This window comes from Mycteria americana, chromosome 1 (assembly GCF_035582795.1).
Source record: "Mycteria americana isolate JAX WOST 10 ecotype Jacksonville Zoo and Gardens chromosome 1, USCA_MyAme_1.0, whole genome shotgun sequence".
Classification (NCBI taxonomy): domain Eukaryota; kingdom Metazoa; phylum Chordata; class Aves; order Ciconiiformes; family Ciconiidae; genus Mycteria; species Mycteria americana.
In genome coordinates, this window is record NC_134365.1 from 58,811,261 (window position 1) to 58,831,031 (window position 19,771).

The following is a 19,771-nucleotide window of genomic DNA, read 5'->3' on the forward strand; positions in this document are numbered from 1 at the left end:
CTGTACAAATATGTCAGTAGTCCCACGGGTATGCCGCCTTCCTTCCAGTTCACACTGGTGAGTTTTCCATTGCAGGTGTGCCAGGCTAAGACCATCTGCATACACAGACGCCACGATTCAGCTGACAGAGATCGCTTGCCACACTGCTTTGGCTCAAACGCATGCTGTGCCTCACACACTATGTCCACAGGCTCAAACAAGGGCATAGGCACTGGCCTTCCTTCATGTTGCTGAGCCCAAGGGTACAGAGGAACACAGAGTGCCAGGCCCAGGGGGAGAGACCAGGTCTTCAATGAGTGTCTCTAGGGAGGGACTCCAGGTCCAAGCAGCCTTTGTGGCACCACAAGTACCCATTGGGGAGGCAGGCGTCCACACCTGGGAGCTCTCTTAAGCCTTGAGTCCGCTGTGTGGGCTCCAGCCCTTCAGACCGAAGTCCTGACACTGTCTAGTTCTACCCAAACATAACGAGGAGACTTGGCTCAGGTCCTGAGTGGGGGCATCTCGTGACTGTCCTGTGCTCATGCTCATGAGTTCATAGCTATGTGTTCACAGCCAGGCAGGCTAAGAGTGAAACTGCTCGAAAGCAGCATGCTTCCCCTCCCACCCTTGTTTCCCCACTTCTCTGGGCCTGTGACCATCACTGGCAGGGAGTGAAAGTGAACACCTCCTCCATCCCCTCCCACCTGTGGCCCCAGACTTGCCACGGGTGAGAGTGCCTGCAAATGCCTCAGCTTCCTACCACTTTTGCCATCCATGTTCTGCCATAGCCTGCAGGGCTAGGGAATCCCTACTTTTGAACATTTTGTGTATTGCTGTGTATATTCAATGTCTTCTGCTTTTATCAGGCTGATCTGTTACAACACTCTCTGTGGGACAGAAGCTGGAAGGGAAGAAACTCAGGAATATCATCTGCTGTGCAGGTGAGCTAAATGCTTGCTGCCCGGCATGGTTACCCCATTGTGGTACCTGATCCCAGAACTTAAACTCCATTGCTTAAATGCCCCTCCACTTAAACACAGTGATGGAGATTAACTTGAGGGCAGTGTTTAGCCTATAGCAGCAATATCCCTAGGGATGATGGAGGAGAAGGAAAAAAACTGGCTTGAGTCTTTAATGTTGGCCCAAGATTGCCATTTTGATACAAAGCAAACCTCTTTTAGACTGAACAAATTCAATAAAGAGCTCACTGATACACTAAACAGTGATTCTCCATGGGGCAATTTTTACAGACTTTTTTCGGAGTAGAACCACAATTTAAGGGGAAAATAACAGCAGATGTAGAACAATGTCGTAGTTTTGAGAAGCACACGTATACGAATGGCAGGAAATTCAATGTAAAGGTTATAGTTAAAACAACATTATTTGGAAAGTACCAAAAATAACCTACAGAACATCTAGAGATCTGCACAGTGTATCCTGTCAGGAAGCGAACTTCGGTGGCCATCGGGGCATCTCTGCCCTCATCCCCTTATCTCCTGCTGGTTCTGCACACTTCCCACTGCTCCACTCCGGAGTGCCATGGGGACAGAACACCGAGATGGATCTACTGAGCTCTCCACTGGATCTACTGAGCCCTCCACTCAGGTACCTCAGGTACCAGCTCACCCTTGGTGAGCTGGGTGGTTTGTAAACCACAGGCAAGGCATCCCAGTTAGCCTGGGACTCCAGTCCCGGCTGAAAGCCAGCAAAGGGAAGGGATGTGCCTAGCCGAACGACAGCTAATGAGCTGATGAATCGTGGGAGAATTTGATATCGCGTAATACTTCTGTGCTTCACACTTCTTCACTCTCTGTTCTCCCGTTCACCTCTGCCATTCTGCGGAGTCTCTCAGTGGGCACGCAACTGAAAATGAGAAGTTTCAGCAGCACTGCTCTTCTCTAATGAAAGCAGAGCGAGGGGAAAAAGACGAGCTTGTGCGTAAGCACCTGCCCCAGCCTTGAGGACTTTTAAAACACCCTGAAACACCAATCTGGCCCAAACAACGCCTTTAACCAAACCTCCACCACCACAGTTTTACCTGCTGCTTTAACACTGAACAACAACACTGACTAGTGAGTTCACCCGTCTCAGTCACCATTATGGGGACAGGAAGGTAATCACAAGAACACCACACGTGTTGCTGACAATGTGGTTTTGTTTGGCTTCTCACATTACAAATGGCACCATTCCTAACAATGTTGGTGTAAAGGAGATAAAAAGTGCCAAATTCTCAGTAGCACGACATCCTGGTCAATCAAGTCGGAAAACTCTGCTGACAGCAAGTGTATTTATCTGTATCAGATGGGGTCTGGACACAGTCATGGTATCATGCCTGTGTAGGAAACACTTTCTTACTTATGCCAAACAGTTGTTGCTTTAGTACATTTTAAACTGTGTTTCTAATGGAAATTAAACATGCTGAGGCAGTCTGGGTCTCCACGCATTGATGTTTGGCTGTCTGTTAGCTGATCCATCAGACCCTTCCCCCTCCCTCCACAATTTTGGAAAAGTCAATCAATTCCAGTCACACTTGACAAAGAGGTATATCCCTTACTACTGTTAAGCAAAGGGGGCTGGGATAGAGGAGAGCTGGCTCTCCATTAGGACCCTCATTGGGAAAGTCTTCAATGTGACATTACTAGATATCAAAAAATCTTCATGAGGATCTATTGTAGAGACCCAGATCAAGAAAAAACAGTCTCCGGTGAATTGGCTGACCAGATAAATCCTTGTTTTCAACTGTAGCAGCCACTCATCTTCTCTAGGGACTAACTACATGTTAAGTTTTCCTCTTCCACTATTTCAGGTACCACAGTGCACAGCCAACCTCATCTGATTCTTACATGTTAGAAAAAAAGGAAAAAAGAAAAAAAGAAAAGGAAATCAGTGGGGGTTTTTTTCCTTGATAAACTGAACAATAAAAAATGGGTTATTTGTGCTTTTGCTTTCCAAAAGTGATCTCTGATCTGAAGGAAGGTGCAGATTTCTCAGTTTGAAGGACAAACGGGAAAAATAATGGTTAACATGAATACTCCGTTGCAGCTGCAGAGCTGGTGATACCAAGAAGTTACTCCCAGAGCACTTCATTGCTTCAGCCGAGGACTTCTGCACCAGAGTAAGCTGCATTCATTTTAAGAGTTCCTGGGAAAGGCGGGCTGTGCCCCGATGATACATGCCATTACAGCTCCACCCTGGTGGGAGCCTCCAAGGTGCAGCTACCACAGCCAGTGATTACCAGAGCAGGAGAGCACGCATCCCATCCTCTCCCCTGCTCCTCTTCAACAGAGGCTGGCTGGTCAGGTTCCACAGTTGCCCTCACAAAGGGTGGCCATAACAGGAGTCTTCAGATGACTAGCAAGAGCATCCAAATGACACCTCTCAGGCTCCTGGTCCATGTCATGTGTGGTGAGGAAAGAGGTGTTGCACGCCAGACTGCTAAGTGAGTGCTTGCTGCTGGATTAGCTGCAATGCTCTCCCAGAAATGGCCATGAGGATCCACTATTGCAACCTCCTGCAAAATGGCTCCACCCATGCCTTCAAATCACTGTTTGCTCCAACACTATTTCTTTTTGAAGTCTAATATCTTCTGCGATCCAGTCTCTGGGTTGGGCTGCCTGTGACTAAAAACTTATCCTCCTCCCACACCATTTTTCCACTACCTGAAACAAAGATCCCTTTGTTGTTAAAGGAGGCCCCATCCTCCAGGTTTATAGAGTCCTCAAAAAGGAACTGCCTGGAGACTTGAGGTTAGCCTCTGGCAACCTTTGGTCAGCAAAACCTGCTTGCCAGACCTGAGCTTGGGCCTTGAGCTGCTCTAGGAGAGAAAGGTGAGGAGCACAGAGCGTGGTGACCACTGTGTGTATAAAAGGAGATTCTCATCATCTGGCCCCACACCAGCGGCCATCTTCGTGCAGCCCAGATCAGACAGGAAACGTGATGTGCTGCACTTCAGAGAATTCTATTTGTGTATGGAAAAAGAGAGGTGTGCGGGGACACATATGCATGAGCATGCCTATCTGTGAACTGGGCAACCATCGGGCTGTGGATTTGCGTTTGTGCGTCTCTCTTGGCTTGGGAGGTGAGGGCACTGTGTGCTGGGGAAGACATCTGCCTGTGGCAAAAGGATCTTCTAAAACTACACATTCCTGGCAAGGCCTGTGAGGGGTTATCTATCTGCAAAGGTGAGGGCACGTTAAGCTTTGGAAGAAGGCGGACATATTTTTTTGCATCCCTTCTGGCCTGTTGAACGGACAAGCCGCGCCAAACAGGCACTGCAGCTACTGCGGGGCAGAGGTGCCTGTCTGGACTAGCTGCAGGGCTCAGGTGGGAGGGGGTGATTCTTCCTTCTGTGGAGCGAGTGGGGTGCTTGGCTGGGTAGGGAGGCTGCGGGATGGGTGTTCCTGTGGTGTCACACCATCTGCAAGCGTGAGGGTTGTGCCTCAAGCTTGCTCGCACTCAACACTGCCCTCGTTCCACTCCCGCTCTGACCCAGGATGGATCCTCTGAAACTGGGGCACTGGTGGGGAGGCTGGTTTCGTTCTGGTGTGTGTTGCATAGGTCAATGACTCGAGTTATTTTTCACAAAGTGGTCCATGGTATTTCTACTGCAGATTGACTCCTGTCCCTGGTTTCAAAGTGATCTGTGCACGTGTGCAGACCCTGAGAGCGATATGAGTGGTCTGTCTGGGTGTCTGAAAGAGGAAGCTATGGGTCTCTTGCCAGTATGCCAAGAGGACAGGTCCTTCTCTCTCTCTCTTTTGCTTCCCAGCAATAGTGACAAACTGGTCCCAGTATATCTAAGCACTGCAAGCTAACACCTGATCCCTCCACCCTTGTTTCTGCACCTATTGCTTTACCAGCAGGAAGTAGGACGTGGTTTGGGGCTTTTTATTCTCGGCCTCGCTAGCCTTTTCGATACTTCGGGGCCTCGTCTCAGTCTGACAAGGCAAGCAAGCGGCAGCTTCCTGTGCAAAGGTGAGAGGGAGAAGACAGACAGAGATCACGTATGTACGAGAGGAACGGCTCCGCAGCAGAACTGCTGGGCTGGAGGCACCTCTCTCACTCCAGCAGTGCTGGCTGATGACTGGACATGCACTGAACTAGGACATCTCTCTCCATCCCTCTCCCTTTCACCCCTCCCCGTTCCCCTCACTCTTCGGTGTCCAACAGCTGCTTCCATCCAACCCCGCGACCTGGTCCCCGGGGACTCCCTTCGTCTGGACCGCTGGGTGCCTGGCACTGGAAGGTAAAGGGGGCGATGCCAGCTCTCTCCCACACAGGGGTGGCTGATCTGAAAAGCGTCTTGGAAGGAGTTTCAGTCTGACAAACTGAATCTCACCGTTGGGGAGGGCTGAGCACGTATTTATCTCTCTGTCTCTCCACAGTCCTCTCAAATCATACCCCACATCTCACAACCACGCTGCCTGCTTTCTTTCTCTCTTTCTCTCCCCTTTGTCTGTTAATGCTTTGTCGTCATGTTTTTCTTCCTCTGAACCTAATCTTTTATCACAACGGGAATTGGTATCATGCCTTATGCCAGCCCTTTATATACCCTCTCTTCCCGCTCCCCTGGCAGTCCCGGCAGGGTCCAGCAGAACTCTATCTTGTTTTGCTCAGCTCTGCCTGGGCTCCAGGCTTGCTGAGAGGTGAGGGTGGTCCCTTCTCCTGTGGGCAGAGGCAGACCTCGAGTGGGTGTCCAGGTGGATGAGGAGAGGAGGGAGGCTTGGATGAGAAGCCTGTAAGACCAGTCTGTCTAATACGGAGCATGGCTGTACAGGCTTTGTAAGACAAGGAGTCTCCCTGGGTGCCACGGGTGGATGAGGGGTGCTGCAGAGTTTCCTAATTACAAAGCCCAAATTTTCTGCTACACCTAAAAGCATGGCTCCTTCCAAGGCAGTGCAGGGTCTACTTGGCGAGCATGGTGCATAGTTTGTGCATGACCATGTAATATTTTGTGTTATGGTAAAGCCTTGACTTTCCAGAACCTGGTAAACTCCTTCTTCTCCCTGATCTCACACCCTGTCCCAAACAAGCCATTCAAAGTCTACCTCCTAAGCCATGAGCTCTGCAACTAACTTTTGTCCGTTGCAGCCAGAGACCCCTCTTACTCAGCAAGCACCTAGTTATTTCAGCCCTAGGGCTTACCAAAAAAAGAAGCTCTTCAAAGCACAAGCTGTGCACAACCAAGGCAGCACTCTCTACCTGAGTCAGCAAGCAGCCTGAAACAACACACGCAGACTGCTGTGCACTCACACACACATTTCCAGAAGGCATTACTCCTGCAAACAGCCTATCTGTGCTGCACTGCGAACGGTTTCAGTGCTGAGCAAAGCACCCAAGGCAGGAAAACAATGAGGTGCTGAGGGAAAAGCATAGACTCTGCTGTGGCAGGGGTATGAGTATCTGAGCCTGGAATATTGGCACTGGCTTTGAGCCCTGCCCTAGGACAGTGGATGCCTCCTGTGAGATGACATCTTCCTAATTTGCATTGTTGAGCTATGTTGGGGGGGCGTCTTCTCTCTTTCAGTGTGTCACCAGTACAGATGAAGCCCTCTTTGCTGCTTCTCCGTCACCTCTGGCTGTGCAGCCTCATGCCTCTCTCACTGGCATCAGACTCGGCACAAGGTAAGAAACTATTCCCTTCACCCGTGCCAGCTGGGCGGGCAGGGAGGGCGGTCAGCCGGAGGAGTGTGTGTGCCATGGTGTGTTGCTGTGCAATGCTCGTGTTGTAACATACAGCCAGAGGAGGTTGCAATAGTTAAAAGTCTCTTATGAGCACATCAACCTCCAAGGACATAATGAAGTGAGTGGCTCTGCCTTTCTTACTTGGAGATAGTTATCCAGCAGAGGAGTCAGTCTGTAGTTTGGGATGGGGCAGAATTGTCCGGGGTGATGGTTAATCCAAATATCGTTGCTAATTCAGCCACGATGCTGTCCGTCTATTCTCTGCTGGCAGGTGCCTCCAGCCTAACTTGTTGGTATGACTCACGGGCAGCTCTCTTCTGCGACTGGAATCCAGCCAGGGACCTGGTTGAAGCACCATGCCAGCTGGAGATTTTATCAAATTTATCTTTTTGTGACAGGTGGGTGACTGGAGAGGCTGAGGAAAGCCAATGCTTTGAATGAGAAGTGTACTGGAAAGTTTATCACTTGAAAATGTAGGCTCCCCCTCCCCAGGCCACCTGTAGTGGAGTCACAGAGCTGAGGGGCTTTTTCTTGAACTCTGTCTCTAACCCCATGTGGGCTGAGATGCTGGCCACTGCTCAGTGTTTGTCATCTGACCCTCCCAAACTGTCTAGCACAGCCCATCTTCCAGCTCCATAGCTCTGTCTGTGCTTCATTTTCCAAAAAATCCCTCTTCTTTGGTAGCCACCCTCTGGACTGAAAGGCATTTTCAATGGAAAAGGAGGATGTACAGAGATGGGGTGGAGGAGGGTGGAATTAAAGTTATACAGGGGCCATTTGCCCATTACCAGGATGAGCTGGGATGTTGCATCCTGAGTAACAATAAGTGAAGGAAAATATTGTTCCCCTTGTCTCCGCTGGCCCTTTCATCTCTCTCAGTTCATGATGTTTTCCTCTCCCACACGTCTCCTAGCAGAGGGGTAGGCGTGTGGCCAGTACCGCAGTGGGGGCTGGCTGAGTCTCTGTGGTCTCCAAGAATGACATCTTCAGCCAAGAGACTTACCAGCCTAACCCAGGGCTTCCCTGGGTTCCTGTCATAAGGAGAGGCTCAGTGTGATTCTGGCAGTGGGTGGGTTGCTCGTGACTGTTGTAGAGACACCTCCAGTTGGATGAGATGGGCAAATATATTCTGGGGCCTGGTGCACGGACCTAGAAAGCCAAAACATTTATGTTGCTCCACGGGTGTGAATCACAGAGACTGGGCCTGGAATTTGGGCTGGACTGGGAAACGTGCCATTGCTTGACCGGGGCTCTAGGACACCACCTCTTCCCACTATCAGCAAGCCCCAGGCTTGAGCTGACCCTTACAGCTGGAGCAGGCAGCTCAGTCTGATACCCCCTCAGCTGCACCTCCACGGATGCTCTCCCACCCTGTCACCCCCTGTGCCATAGCTCAGCTTAGGCTGTTCAGCCATGCTTGTCAGGGCAGAAGAGACGTCATGGCGTAGCGCTGCCAAATGTGATGTACGGTCCTGGCTGACTGGGATGTGACCTGGTTCAGAAGATACATCTCACTTGGTATCTGAGATCCTATAGGACTGTCAGTGGCTTGAAGGAGACCTGTAAACACTAGAGGGGCTGAAACAGGCACCTGTCTTCCAGGGCCACGCTGGTGCAGTTGTGGGCAGCAGGTGTCTTTGGGCTCTGATATCAACAGGAAGCAGAGAAGGTAGCAAGAGGGTTTTGTGAAGACTTGGAAACTGGAAACCTACTGTTACTTTGGCTTGAAATAACTGGGATGCATTGACTGTCCATGTGCCAGCACATAAAATTTGTCTGAGTGATGCAGCGGGGAGAGAAAGTGGGATTACATCCTTGCTGTAACCTGTTCAGCAAATATGGTAGGATGCAAAATGCTTTGAAAGGCCTTTAGTGTTACATAAAGTTTGACTAAATACAAAACAGCCTCCCCAGCTCACTGGAGTTCTCCTGCTTAAAACCCAGGTTATTTCCCTTACCTGAAAAATTCAAGGAGCACTGTGAATTACCCAAGGCAGAACACATGACGGGACTGAGGAGATGCATCAAGACCTTCAGCAAAAACAGTAATGTGAGTAATTCATCTGGGATGTCCTGGCTAGTGACAAGGTGGAAAGGATTTGTATGTGGATTTGGGGTGTATAAGCAGTGTGACACCAAGGAGCAGTATAAAAAGCCCAAACCTAATCCCCGACTCCAATTATGAGGTTGGGCTTGAAGTTGTGTGTTGTTGATAATGCATCTCCCTTGTTGGTTCCCCTGCTGGGAGGATTGGCTTCATTGTGGGCTGGGCCATGCTGTCCTGACACATGCAGAAGAGGTGCAGGACAGACAGATCACATGCAGTGTCCCGTGTCTCAATTACCTGGGTTAGGCCCTAATCCCTTCCTCCGAAAAATGGGCATCACCACCAGCTCCGAGGTCACCTCTTGACCTCATTTTCCTTAAAGAGGTCAGTACCATTTTCCAGATCATTAACTACTGTGAAGCCTGGTTAGATGTGTCAAATGCAAGATGCAACAGCAACACATCGCTGGAGCTAATGGTGATGCAAATCCTCTAGCTATTATTCTTTATTTAAATCAGTCTTTTTTAGACTCATTATGTACTTCCTTCAGTCATATCCAGAATTACTGTAGTCCTTGTGTTTGCAGAAAAAAACCCACCCAAATATGCGCTAATTTGCCTTATTGATAAAGTCACAACCAGTTCTAATGACAGACAAGCATTCTTACATTTGCACATCATGTGCAAAAACAAACTGCCGGGTTGGTAAACAGCTCCAAAATTTTTTCTTTCTAATCAAGCTAATTTTCCTTTTGCTTATTTAATACTGTATGATGCATGTGGCCCTTTAGTATCATTGCATTTCAAGAGTAATATTTAATGCTAATGTCATCTCAGTCTTACCAGTGAACACAAAATATTTTAGTAAAAATATTTTTTCTCAATAAATGTCACTCATCGAAAGTAACTTTTTTGCTGCTTAGTCAGCACATACAGCAATCCTAGCAAACTAGCATATTGCAATATTTTGCGCCCTCCTCGCCAATGAGGCGAGGCGCAAAAAAAAATCCAACTACATCAAGTATAAATCCTTGGTTCCTCACTGACCACTGAGGCTTATGCCTTTCAGCCACAAATATCATCCATATTTATTGTCAAGTATTCCTAAACCTCTTATACATAGGCAATGCTTAGAAATATGAATGCTTATTGATAAGGCTTCAGTGTCACTAATGGTAAATTTTCCTTGCAGACTCAATGCTTCACCACTGCAGACCGTCTTACCATGTCTGTCCATTGCCAGATTGGAGAGAATAGGTCTATACCTGTGCGAATAAAAGATTTCAATCCACTTGCAAATAGTGAGTACTCATCTGTCTTGCAGTCTCTGAAGCTTCCCCACGATATGATAGCTAATTTCTCTTCCCATCCACCCCTATGCAACACCCATAGCTGATTTTAGACTTGTCTCTTTTTCTTGTCCCCTACTATAACTAGCACAGGTGAGCCACGTTGACTCCTGCCACTTGTACCTCTAACATGCAATGTCACGCTAGCCACTTCCTGTCCTGTCCTGTATCTGGGACACCGTTGAAGGAGAGTGCTTTGCACTAGGAGTTCTGGCTTCAAACAGGCAATGACAGCTCGGCTGACCTCCTGAAAAATGCATGCTGCAAGAAGGAGGGAAAGTCTTGCTGCTCTTCCCCTGCCCCTCTTACCAGATACGTGCTTCCACCCTCCTTTAAGCCACCTTTGGCATGCATCAGTCTTTGCTGAAAGGATTCAACTCACCAATCCAGCAGAAAACCATCTGCTTGGGTCATTTTTTTGCTCCATGTGTGAGTGTGCCTGGCTCAAGGAGAGGTCCAATAGGGCTGCTGCAAGGTGAGGCATAGGAAAGCATGGCTGGAGTCAGGGGTTGGGAAGGATCAGCCCAGACAGTCTGTGTAACTCCATCCTCTGTGGCTGTGGCTCTCTGAAAGAGCAGCTGGGAAGCAGCTGTCACCCCAACCATGCTCCATTCCTGTCTGTACAATTGCCTTGTGGATCACCCCTACAAGATGGGATGCATGGCCATGTGGGATTGATTGCACTGACTGCAGGGGCCACTCTCACAGGCTCACAGGAGGAGCTGCCTTTAACGTAGTCCAGGGACAACAGGCCTTTTGCCTTCAGTGACAGTGGGGAAGAAGGAGGAACAGAGAGGGGGCACTCACTAACCATCTCACATGGCCATGGCTGGCTGGAGTCTGTGAGCACAGCCAAGACACCAACCCTGCTGCAACGGGGTTTGCGGTGGAGCCCTGTTATGGACAGACAGTGTGGAGGTATCAGCCCTGCTCCTTCTCTCTTTCCAGTAAAGCTGAGGCCTCCGGGAAATCTTCAGCTGGTTCACAAAACTGAAAACACCTACAACTTAACGTGGAGCCTGAATATTTCCTCTCACTATTTGGATGGGGAGCGGGAATACCAAGTGCGGTACCGAACCACGAGTCAGTCCTGGGAGGTGAGTATGGAGTGGGGCACCATATGAGTCCTGGTCTTCTTTACATCACCCAGGACTTGCTCCTGGGCCTCCCCTCAGGACGAAACCAGTTTTGGTGAATCTGGAGAGTGGATGACACCTCCCACCCTTTTATCTGTGTCACCTGCTGCCAGTGTTTGGTGATGACATGGAGGCAGATGGAAATCCTATTTTACTTAGTGCTGTCACAAAGAAATCCAGATAGCAGACCTGAAAGGGATGAAAAAAGCAAAGCGAAGAAGACTTGTCCTCCAGGGTGAACAAGCAGTGCACAAGGTGTAGGGCTCTGAGACAGGTCCTCTCTGAGGGCCTTGGAAGAGGTGGGTACATCAGGCTGTAAGCCAGGGTGTTGATGATGCTCTGATTTTGTCCTACTCCCAGGAGGCCAGGAACTTCACCATTGTGCAGGACCAGATGTGGGTGGTGTTTGAGAGCCTCTCCCCGGACTCGAAATACGAGGCAGCTGTCCGTGCGAGGCCGAGTGCCTCAAGTTGCTGCAAAGGCGTGTGGAGCGACTGGAGCGAGACGATACTGTGGAGGACATATGCTGACCGTAAGGATCGGAGTCAGGCAGTCTGGCTTGGAGGGGAAAAAGGGGACCCGGGGAAAACAAAGTAGAAGGGCCAAGCAGGCTGAGAAGCTGGAGGAAGATGGATAGGGAGGATTCTGTTAATCAAAGAGCAATAGAAAGGTCGGAAACGATCTGTCCCTCCTAATCTGTTAGGTCAGGCTGGCTTAACAGGGCTTAAGGGCAAAGACCCCCGACCCCAAAAGAGTCCCTCTGACTTCCAGAAGCCAGGCAAAATCCACAAGATGTAAATCAGGGACTGCTTCCCCAAAGCAGTAAGGCCAGATGTCTGACCTGCAGAAGCAATGGCCAGGACTGGCATTTTCCCAGGTGCTCCTGTGACCTAGGAGCATAAATCCAGCTTTCTAAAATGGCCCAGTTCATTGGAGCCATTGATCAGTGACATGCAGTGAAACAGAGCACTCAGCTCTTGAACCAAAGAGACCCAAGCCTAGGAAGCAAAGTCTCATGGAGAATGAAAGAGATTTACATGCATGTAAGTCCCTTCCAAAAAGGTCTGCTGAGACTTGTATCAGTCATTACTATGAACCACAGCATGGAGGACACCTCCAGCCTTGAAAGACAGTGCCCTGAGCAAGTCTCTTTGGTGAGTCATTGACTGTGATCTCTGTAATTTCTTTTCCAAAAAATAAGCAGATAGAGGTTATTCCTTCTCCTGTCACCCCCACTCTGCCCCTGCTCAGCCCCTCCCTGTTGTGCCTGGTGCTGGTATAAACAGAGGAGCTATGTTTAGAAAGGGCACTGTGTTGCTGTCGTGATCAAATTTTGACAGTGTGTGATGTCAATGAATAGGATACAGCCGCAACCAGTTGTCATAGCAACCAAGACCCAAAGATAACCAGGGTACCAGAGGCAGACGAGACAAAGTGATCTGAGTAGCATCTCAAGGACAGGCAAAGAAAGAATGTCCTAAAAATGTCTCCTCCTTATTTTATTTTTCTCTGCTCCCTCACAACTTCTCCAGAGGAGCTCTGCAGGCCCAGACCAAGGGGTACTAGAGATGGAGGGAGATGGGGGTGGCAGGCAGAGGAGACAGGCACCAGAATAGCAAGACCAAGCAAAAGTGCACTGGGGAGATGTGTATGAAAGAGGCAGATTAAGAAAAGTTTGAGATAATGCCAGACAAGCCTGAGGAGAGCTGGTAGCGCTGGCGATGTGGGAACTCAGTTTCTTTCTCCTGACCCTACAGTCCAAGTACCAAAATCATCATGTGGTGGAAAGCTGTAACCTTCCTAGCCTCCTAAAGCTTTCCTGCACCCCTCCAAAGAAGCCAGCCCCTTTACCTCTAACCTTCTCCATCCTTGGTCCTCCCGCCTTCTCAAAGACCCATGAACCCCATGACCCTATCTCCCTCACTGACTGATAATGGTGTTTCAAGTTCTCAACCCCACTTACACTGATTTTAGGACTCCCTGCTTCCCTTTGCAACAAAACAGACAGGTTGATGGACACTTCAACCAGTAGACTGTGGCACCTTATCTGTGGCAACCCCCAGCTGTGGTGCTGTTATGAACAGGGAGTTCAAGCTGTTCAGCACAAATTACCTATTAAGCCATGCCAAGTAGACTCTGAAACCCACCTCAGCTCAAAGGCATCCTACACAACACAGCAGAACTCATTTATCTGACCTATCTGACCAAGCTGATCAAATACCCACTTTGATCAGCTTGAACAGCCATGGAAGGGATGCAGCTCCTACCTCCAGAATCCTGGCTAAATTTTCACAGCAACTCCCTCATTCTCTCTCATCTTGCAGAAACATCCCGGCCAGTCTTGCCAGCTCTTATAGTGAGCACTTGCATCTTCGTGATCATTGGGACTGCCTTCCTTATTAACTTACGGACCCTGAAATGGTAAATGAGAATCAAGTTTTCCTCTCTGTTCCTCTCCTGTATCTTGCGTGTCTTCTCAAAACCAGGGCTATTTTTCACTTGGCATTACTCAGGATAGAGAGTTACTCAAAAACATGATTTATAGCCCAGCCTTTTGAGGCTGACATTTGTCTGCGGAGATATATCACCACTCAAGATGATGTGGTTTCACCACCGTCATCATATTGAGCCACGCTCCTGTGACCTGGTGCCGTGCCCTGGCTGAATTAAAAACAGCTGCCTCAGCACTTCTGTTGCCCATGGGTTAGAGTGCTGTTGCCTGGCAGGGATGCACCAAAATTGCCTCTTAAAAAGCAGGTCAGTGGGTTGAGCACTCCCTCAGTACAGAGGACCAAGCAAGCCTAGGTACCGCTACCTTCTCACTTACTTACACACTCCAGCAAGAGCTCAGAGAGGACGTAGTGACATTTGGTCTGTACGCAAAACTCCTGAGTGAGGAGTACAATTCTTCCTCTCCCTGGTCTGTGCAGTCCTGATGTCTACCAGTCTCATCACACACTAGTAAACATCTACATGGTACTTTAAAGATCTCTTTGTTAGTGTTTCTCCCCAGACACTGCTTTTATTCAGGACTGAAAGTGTCTCACAAGGTTACCCCCTGCAATAATACGGAATGACCTGTCAACATGGCAAGGCTAGAAATGGCCTCATGTTTTCTCATCTCAGGACAGGGACAGAGAAGCAGATATTCATGGCTGATATTCATGGCAGGGAGCAGGGAGAAATGTTCTCAGGGATGAGGCAGCAGAGGCTGGGATAGCTTCTCTGTAAGGAAAGAAGGAGAAGCATATTGAAGGAAGATGGATACTGAGAACGTCACTGGTCACTGTGTTTTACCTTGAGTCATAACACAAAGGTGAGGAAGCGTTAGCTGTATGGCACAGAGATAAAAAGGCCTCCTTTCTCCACAGGGTATAATTAACCTGGGGCAACTGGATAGAGGATAATGCTGAGGTAAGATCCAAGGAAGGATTAGACATGCATGAATAAAAATAGCATCTGCAGTGATGTAAGGTAGTTTATATGCAAGAACTAGCAAATTCTGATGCTTCAGAGAGTACACTGATTGCCTCCAGAGGTCAGGAGGGTCTTTCCTCAGAGCATCACACAGCAAAGCTTCAGCAAAGAGCTTACAGGATCAGACAACATCTCTGAGGGACTGAGGAGCATATTACATCACTTCATGCTGCCTCAGGATGACAACACACTGGTTCCAGTAAAGCAGAGGCCACTGGGTGGACACAAGGCATGCTCAGATGGCTTGCACAGCCAGTGTGACCTAGCTATACCTTGCAGTGTTCTGCTAACAGGACGGAGAGTTGTGGAACAGCTTTGCCAGCGATGGTCCCATTCAGGCCATGTGGTCCTCTGAGTTATTGTGGTGACAGCAAAGCAAAGAGGGGGCAACTCACAGCAGCTGGACCTTGGAAGCAAGGGAGACCTTCCTAGCTTGTCATCAGGGCAGGAGGGGAGGGGGGCAGGTGGAGAGGTTAAGGAGACCAGCCAAGGCAGGGAAGGAACCAGTGAACTGTTAGCTGGTTGTGCTTCCCCAAGGAAAAGGCTGAGGGGAGTGTATTTGCCAAGGCCAGGTTTAACTGCCTCATCTCTATCTCTCTCATCCCTCAGTGTTTCAGGCCACTCAAGAGCAAGGCGAGCCCTCAGGCTTGTTCTTACTTTACCTCTCCTCCGCGCCAGGGTAGTACCCGTGAGCTGTGATGCTCTCTCCTACCCCCACCACAGTGCCAGATCGGTCAGGATCAGGCCCTGCTTCATTCCTCCTTCTCATTTTCTTTTGTCAAGGTTTAAGAAGATCCTGAAGATTCACATCCCAGACCCCGAGAAGTTCTTTCCCCCACTTGTTTCAGTTCACGGAGGTGACATTCAGGTATGGGACTGGGGATGGAGCCAAGTGGTTATGAGGGAGAAATGAGGGAACGGAGGGTCCAACTGCACATGCCTGGGACAGACACCCCGTTGTCGGATCTACATGTGCACACGCGACACATGTGCCTGTAGCACCAGCTGCTGGGTTCTCCCCTCGAGTTTTATTTTTTGACCTTCTAAAACCTGACACTCGGCTGAGGCATCTCTAATTTCAGAACCGAGAAACGGCAAACCACACAAACCTCAGCACCCTACTGCCCTAACAGGGAGCCTCAGAGAACACAAGAGACCTGCGGGAGGGAGCTTGGCCGCTCAGATCCCCTTGCACCCCACTTTGGTCCCTCCCTGCCTGCACTAGGCGGCCCAGCTCTTCTCCAGATTTCCTGCTGATCCCCTCCTCCTGGCTGTGAGCCTTTCCTCTGCTCCTAATGTGAATTGCCATCACACTGGATGGCACTTAATTGTTTTCTGCATTTTTGTTGTCTCTTTCCCTTCTTTCTCCACCCCCACTTTCTCCCCCCAATCTCTCCGTAAGTATGGGCAGCTGCAAGGAGACAATTACCATTCTGTGCAGTATTAAAGGGAGTGTCAGATGCAAGATGTGGGAGGTGATCCCAAGGGGCATCTCACTTTAAGAAGCGTGGAAACAAACTGCAGAGGGTCCAGAGGACAGCAAAGCTTTGGAAAAGCCTAAGTGCAAAAAGCCTTAGAAAGCTGCAACTACAGGGGAAGAGTGCAAAGTAGGGGGGGCAGGCATGTGCAGCAGGCACTGAGGACACTTTCTCAGTGCAGAAAGAACTAGAAAAATTGGCTTTACTGGCCATAAAGGCAATGAAGTTGGATGTTATCAAAACCAGTTTAAGGATAATGATGCACTTGCAGGATATCACTCATGGTGAGTGTGGAAGTCTCGGCACAAGTGGCCTGGAAGAGCACTTTAGACAAGAAATCTGCATAGGGCCATATAGATGTATCAGAAACTGGTTCAGCATCTAGGAATAGATTGCATGAGATGCATCCCAGTACTGCTTTTCATGTTTCCACCTTCATCTTGTAGGTTTTTTTCTTCCTTTCACTTTAATCCTCCATCCTCTATCCCCCCCTCCAGAAATCTCAAAACATAGGCTTGCAAGATCTGCTCTTGATTTCAAAGTGTCAGAAAGATACACTCTCTCTGAAAATCCTGCAGATGAGGCATCATGAATGTGAATTTCCCTCCCCACCAACTCTGGCAACTCTTGCTTGGACAGAGAAAAGGTCACTTGATTGCTGTGGGCACTCAGGAGAAGAAACCTTTGGTCCCTCACTGAGTGTTATACTTTGGGCATAACAGTCTCTCTCCTGTGTTTCTTCCCCATCAGAAATGGCTCTCCTCCCCATTCTCCACATCTTCCTACTGTGTGAACAGCACAACCCCAGAGATCTCCGTGCTTGAGGTGATGCAGAAGAATGACCATGAATCCCAGTTTCTACTTTCCAAGGGAACCCTGACTCCTGATCCTCCCTTAGAAACAAGTGGGCACTCTGTATCCAGCTGCTTCACCAACCAAGGCTACTTCTTGTTCCACCTTCCCAACTCCTTTGAGATTGAGCCCTGTCAGGTCTACTTCACCTATGAGCCTTTCACCCAGGAGGGCAGTGGCAGCGAGGATGGCGAATCTTACCATGCTCTCCCCTCTCCAGACCTCTGCACACTGGCAGAGGACATGCCCATGTTGTCCCACAACTTCCTTCACTGTATCAAGGTGACCCGGGGCTTCCAAAACAGCTCCTTCATGGAAGAGACAGAAGGTGAAGCCCAGCAGGCCATAGCTATTTCTGGGGCTCTCAGGTCAAGTGAAGGCACCTCACCAACACCAGTTCTGAAACAGGATGAGAAGGTGATGGACAAAGCAGCTTTACAACCTGCTGAAGCCCTGGGCCAGCTGGACACTGACTTTCCTGACCCACTGGACCTGCATGACAGTGATACTATTGATGTAGCAGAGGGGAGGGCAGGCCCTCCGACTGACCCCTGTACACCAGCAGCACATGCTACCTCTTCTTTCTCTCAGCCTCCACCTCTAAGGCAAACCCAGGATGAGGATCAATGCAGAACAGCCTTCTCCAGCCAGGTCCCAAACACTGGTGCCTACCTTTCTCTGAGGGACCTCCAAAGCCAGTACAGCCATTGCTCTGTCTAGGATCTGCCTGGAGGAAACCCACAGGTGGGAAAGGCCTTCTCTGCAGGGAGGGCTAGATGGACAGTTCTTCTATTCAGGACATGAACGTGACTTCAGCATCAAACCCATTGGGACTATTCTTTAATGAGGTGGGAGAACACAGTTACTCTAGAGGGCTGCAAAACCAGAAAAGGAATAGGATGGACAAGGTGTAAATTCATGGATGGCTACATGAGTAGCACTAGTTCCCAAGGTAAAGCGTTAGTGAAACAGACCACTGGAAATGAGAGGACATTTTGCATGGAGAACTGAGCTAGTGGACAGTAAAGCAACGCATGGAGAATGATAAAGGCACATGAAAGCTATTCAGTGGCTACACAGCTAATGGAGAGGTAGAAGCCTGATTCTTAGGCAAACAGGCCAACAAGGACTCACCTTCATAACTGAACCTGTTTCTTTGCTATTACTGGATCCAATGGCATAGAAACCCCTTCCCACACTGTTCAGGTGCCATCTGGAACATCACCAGCTTGTTTTTTCCTTCCCATCTCCCAGTAGGAGGCTGTGCCAGCAGTTCCATGCTCTGCATCTTGGTGTAAAATAGCACTCAGCTTTGAGGCTGAGCAGGCACATGGTCCATTTGCCTCGTCCCAGCCTAAAAACCTTTCAAGGGACAGTAGCACTGCCAGTCAGTGCTGTGGCTGATGACAAAATGGATGAAGACATCTCCTTCTGACTGTCCAAGGGTGTAATTTTTTTCTGTGATGTCCCCACTTCAGGTTTTAATCAGAGATTACATTCTGAGCTACTTGGTCCAGCTTTAGGCTTGAGTCTGTAACGTCAGCTCAGAGCCACAACTGTGTCAGCTGTCTAAGCAGTGCAGTGTAAAAGAAATCCCCATTATTGGGTTAAAAATACTGGGGAAATCCCCTACCCCCCCCTTCTTTCCTCCAGGTCTGATGATGGCAGTAAAAAGAACGCACACAATTTCCCATTCTTGCTGCAATATTTTTCATGAAATCGAAAGCCTCTCTGCCCTGCTGGCAAAATACAGTTATTTGACTACGATAAGCTGATTGCAGAATAGTTCATCCCACATCCTGTATTAGTGGAAAACATCGCAACGGTGCTGCCCATTCCTTCCATTGCTCAAGGGAAACCATTGCCTAATTAGCGGCAAAGATATGGTGAATGAGCCCAGAAAACTAACTCACGAATCAGCGCCTTTGCTGAAAAGAAAACCTCAATCCACTCACAAAGAATGGGGATAGCAAAGAGAAGGGTTTTTTTTTTTTCTTTTTCCTCTGCATTTGCTGATCTGGGTTGAGAAAAAGCAGCACACCACAGAAGAAAAGTGGCAAGGGAAAGGAAGACAAGCTGTTCTGGTTACATCCATCCCTGCATTCAACATCTGTACTGTCTGTCCACTTTCTTGCGATGTTTCTGGACTACTTAGCAGTGGGAAAATACCAGTCCTGTGCTAAAAATCTTTCTTCTAAGAGTTTTTATATCAAAAAGGTCAAGGATGTTGAAGTTGTTGGTACTTCTGTCACCCCTGTGAGTATCACCCAGAACTAATTCTTCCCTACCTCTGTCTGTACCAGCATCAAACTTCCCCTTTATCCCAGTCCCACACTGTTACCTGACCTTGCATTATGCAGCCTGAATGTCATTATCCGTCCCAGCTACCGGGTCCCCCACTGGCTTGGATTTCACCTCAAAAGAGCTGCTCAAAGGAGTTGAGCCTGCCTGCAGCTGAGAGGCTGGGGGAGCTATAACTCTCCTCTCATCAGCTTCTTCACCACCTGCATCAAGACATAGACTACCCCGTCGTCTCCAGGAGACAGCAGGTGAAGAAGACCCCACAGTGTCCCAGATAAGGAAGCACAAGGCTCGCCCAGCTGTTTGCTGTACTTTGAGAATCTTCCTAGATGGGCTTCAAAAAGAGACACTGAATCCCTTGCCCCTGATGGGCAATTTGCTATCCTACATGGGCCAAGGATCCTAGCTGTACTGATGGTTATCCTGTCCCAGTGTAGATCTTCATAAGCTTCTCAATTTTTCCGGATAC

The 19,771-nt window shown here is 49.0% G+C and overlaps 1 protein-coding gene and 1 long non-coding RNA gene across 2 annotated transcripts; one reads left to right on the forward strand and one right to left on the reverse strand.

The window, feature by feature from the left end:
- Nucleotides 1–5,159: 5,159 nt before the first annotated feature.
- IL2RB (interleukin 2 receptor subunit beta) lies at nucleotides 5,160–19,771 on the forward strand. The gene is made up of 10 exons (XM_075501197.1): nucleotides 5,160–5,224; nucleotides 6,506–6,603; nucleotides 6,935–7,061; nucleotides 8,608–8,713; nucleotides 9,902–10,010; nucleotides 11,007–11,155; nucleotides 11,555–11,726; nucleotides 13,519–13,615; nucleotides 15,455–15,539; nucleotides 16,900–19,771. Exons 2-10 carry the CDS (start codon nucleotides 6,522–6,524, stop codon nucleotides 17,719–17,721), a joined length of 1,749 nt encoding a protein of 582 aa, XP_075357312.1. The 5' UTR covers nucleotides 5,160–5,224; nucleotides 6,506–6,521; the 3' UTR covers nucleotides 17,722–19,771.
- LOC142409561 (uncharacterized) lies at nucleotides 11,637–14,383 on the reverse strand. The gene is made up of 3 exons (XR_012775692.1): nucleotides 14,273–14,383; nucleotides 13,462–13,607; nucleotides 11,637–11,704 (listed from the first exon to the last, which is right to left on the reverse strand). It is a non-coding gene; the product is annotated as an uncharacterized LOC142409561 (long non-coding RNA).

Bases quoted from the DNA above. Each gene is read 5' to 3' on its own strand.
- IL2RB (XM_075501197.1), top strand. From the start codon at position 6,522: ATGAAGCCCTCTTTGCTGCTTCTCCGTCACCTCTGGCTGTGCAGCCTC. The intron at 7,062-8,607 runs GTGGGTGACTGG...CTTAAAACCCAG, and splicing joins AATTTATCTTTTTGTGACAG to GTTATTTCCCTTACCTGAAA. The intron at 15,540-16,899 runs GTATGGGACTGG...CTTCCCCATCAG, and splicing joins TTCACGGAGGTGACATTCAG to AAATGGCTCTCCTCCCCATT.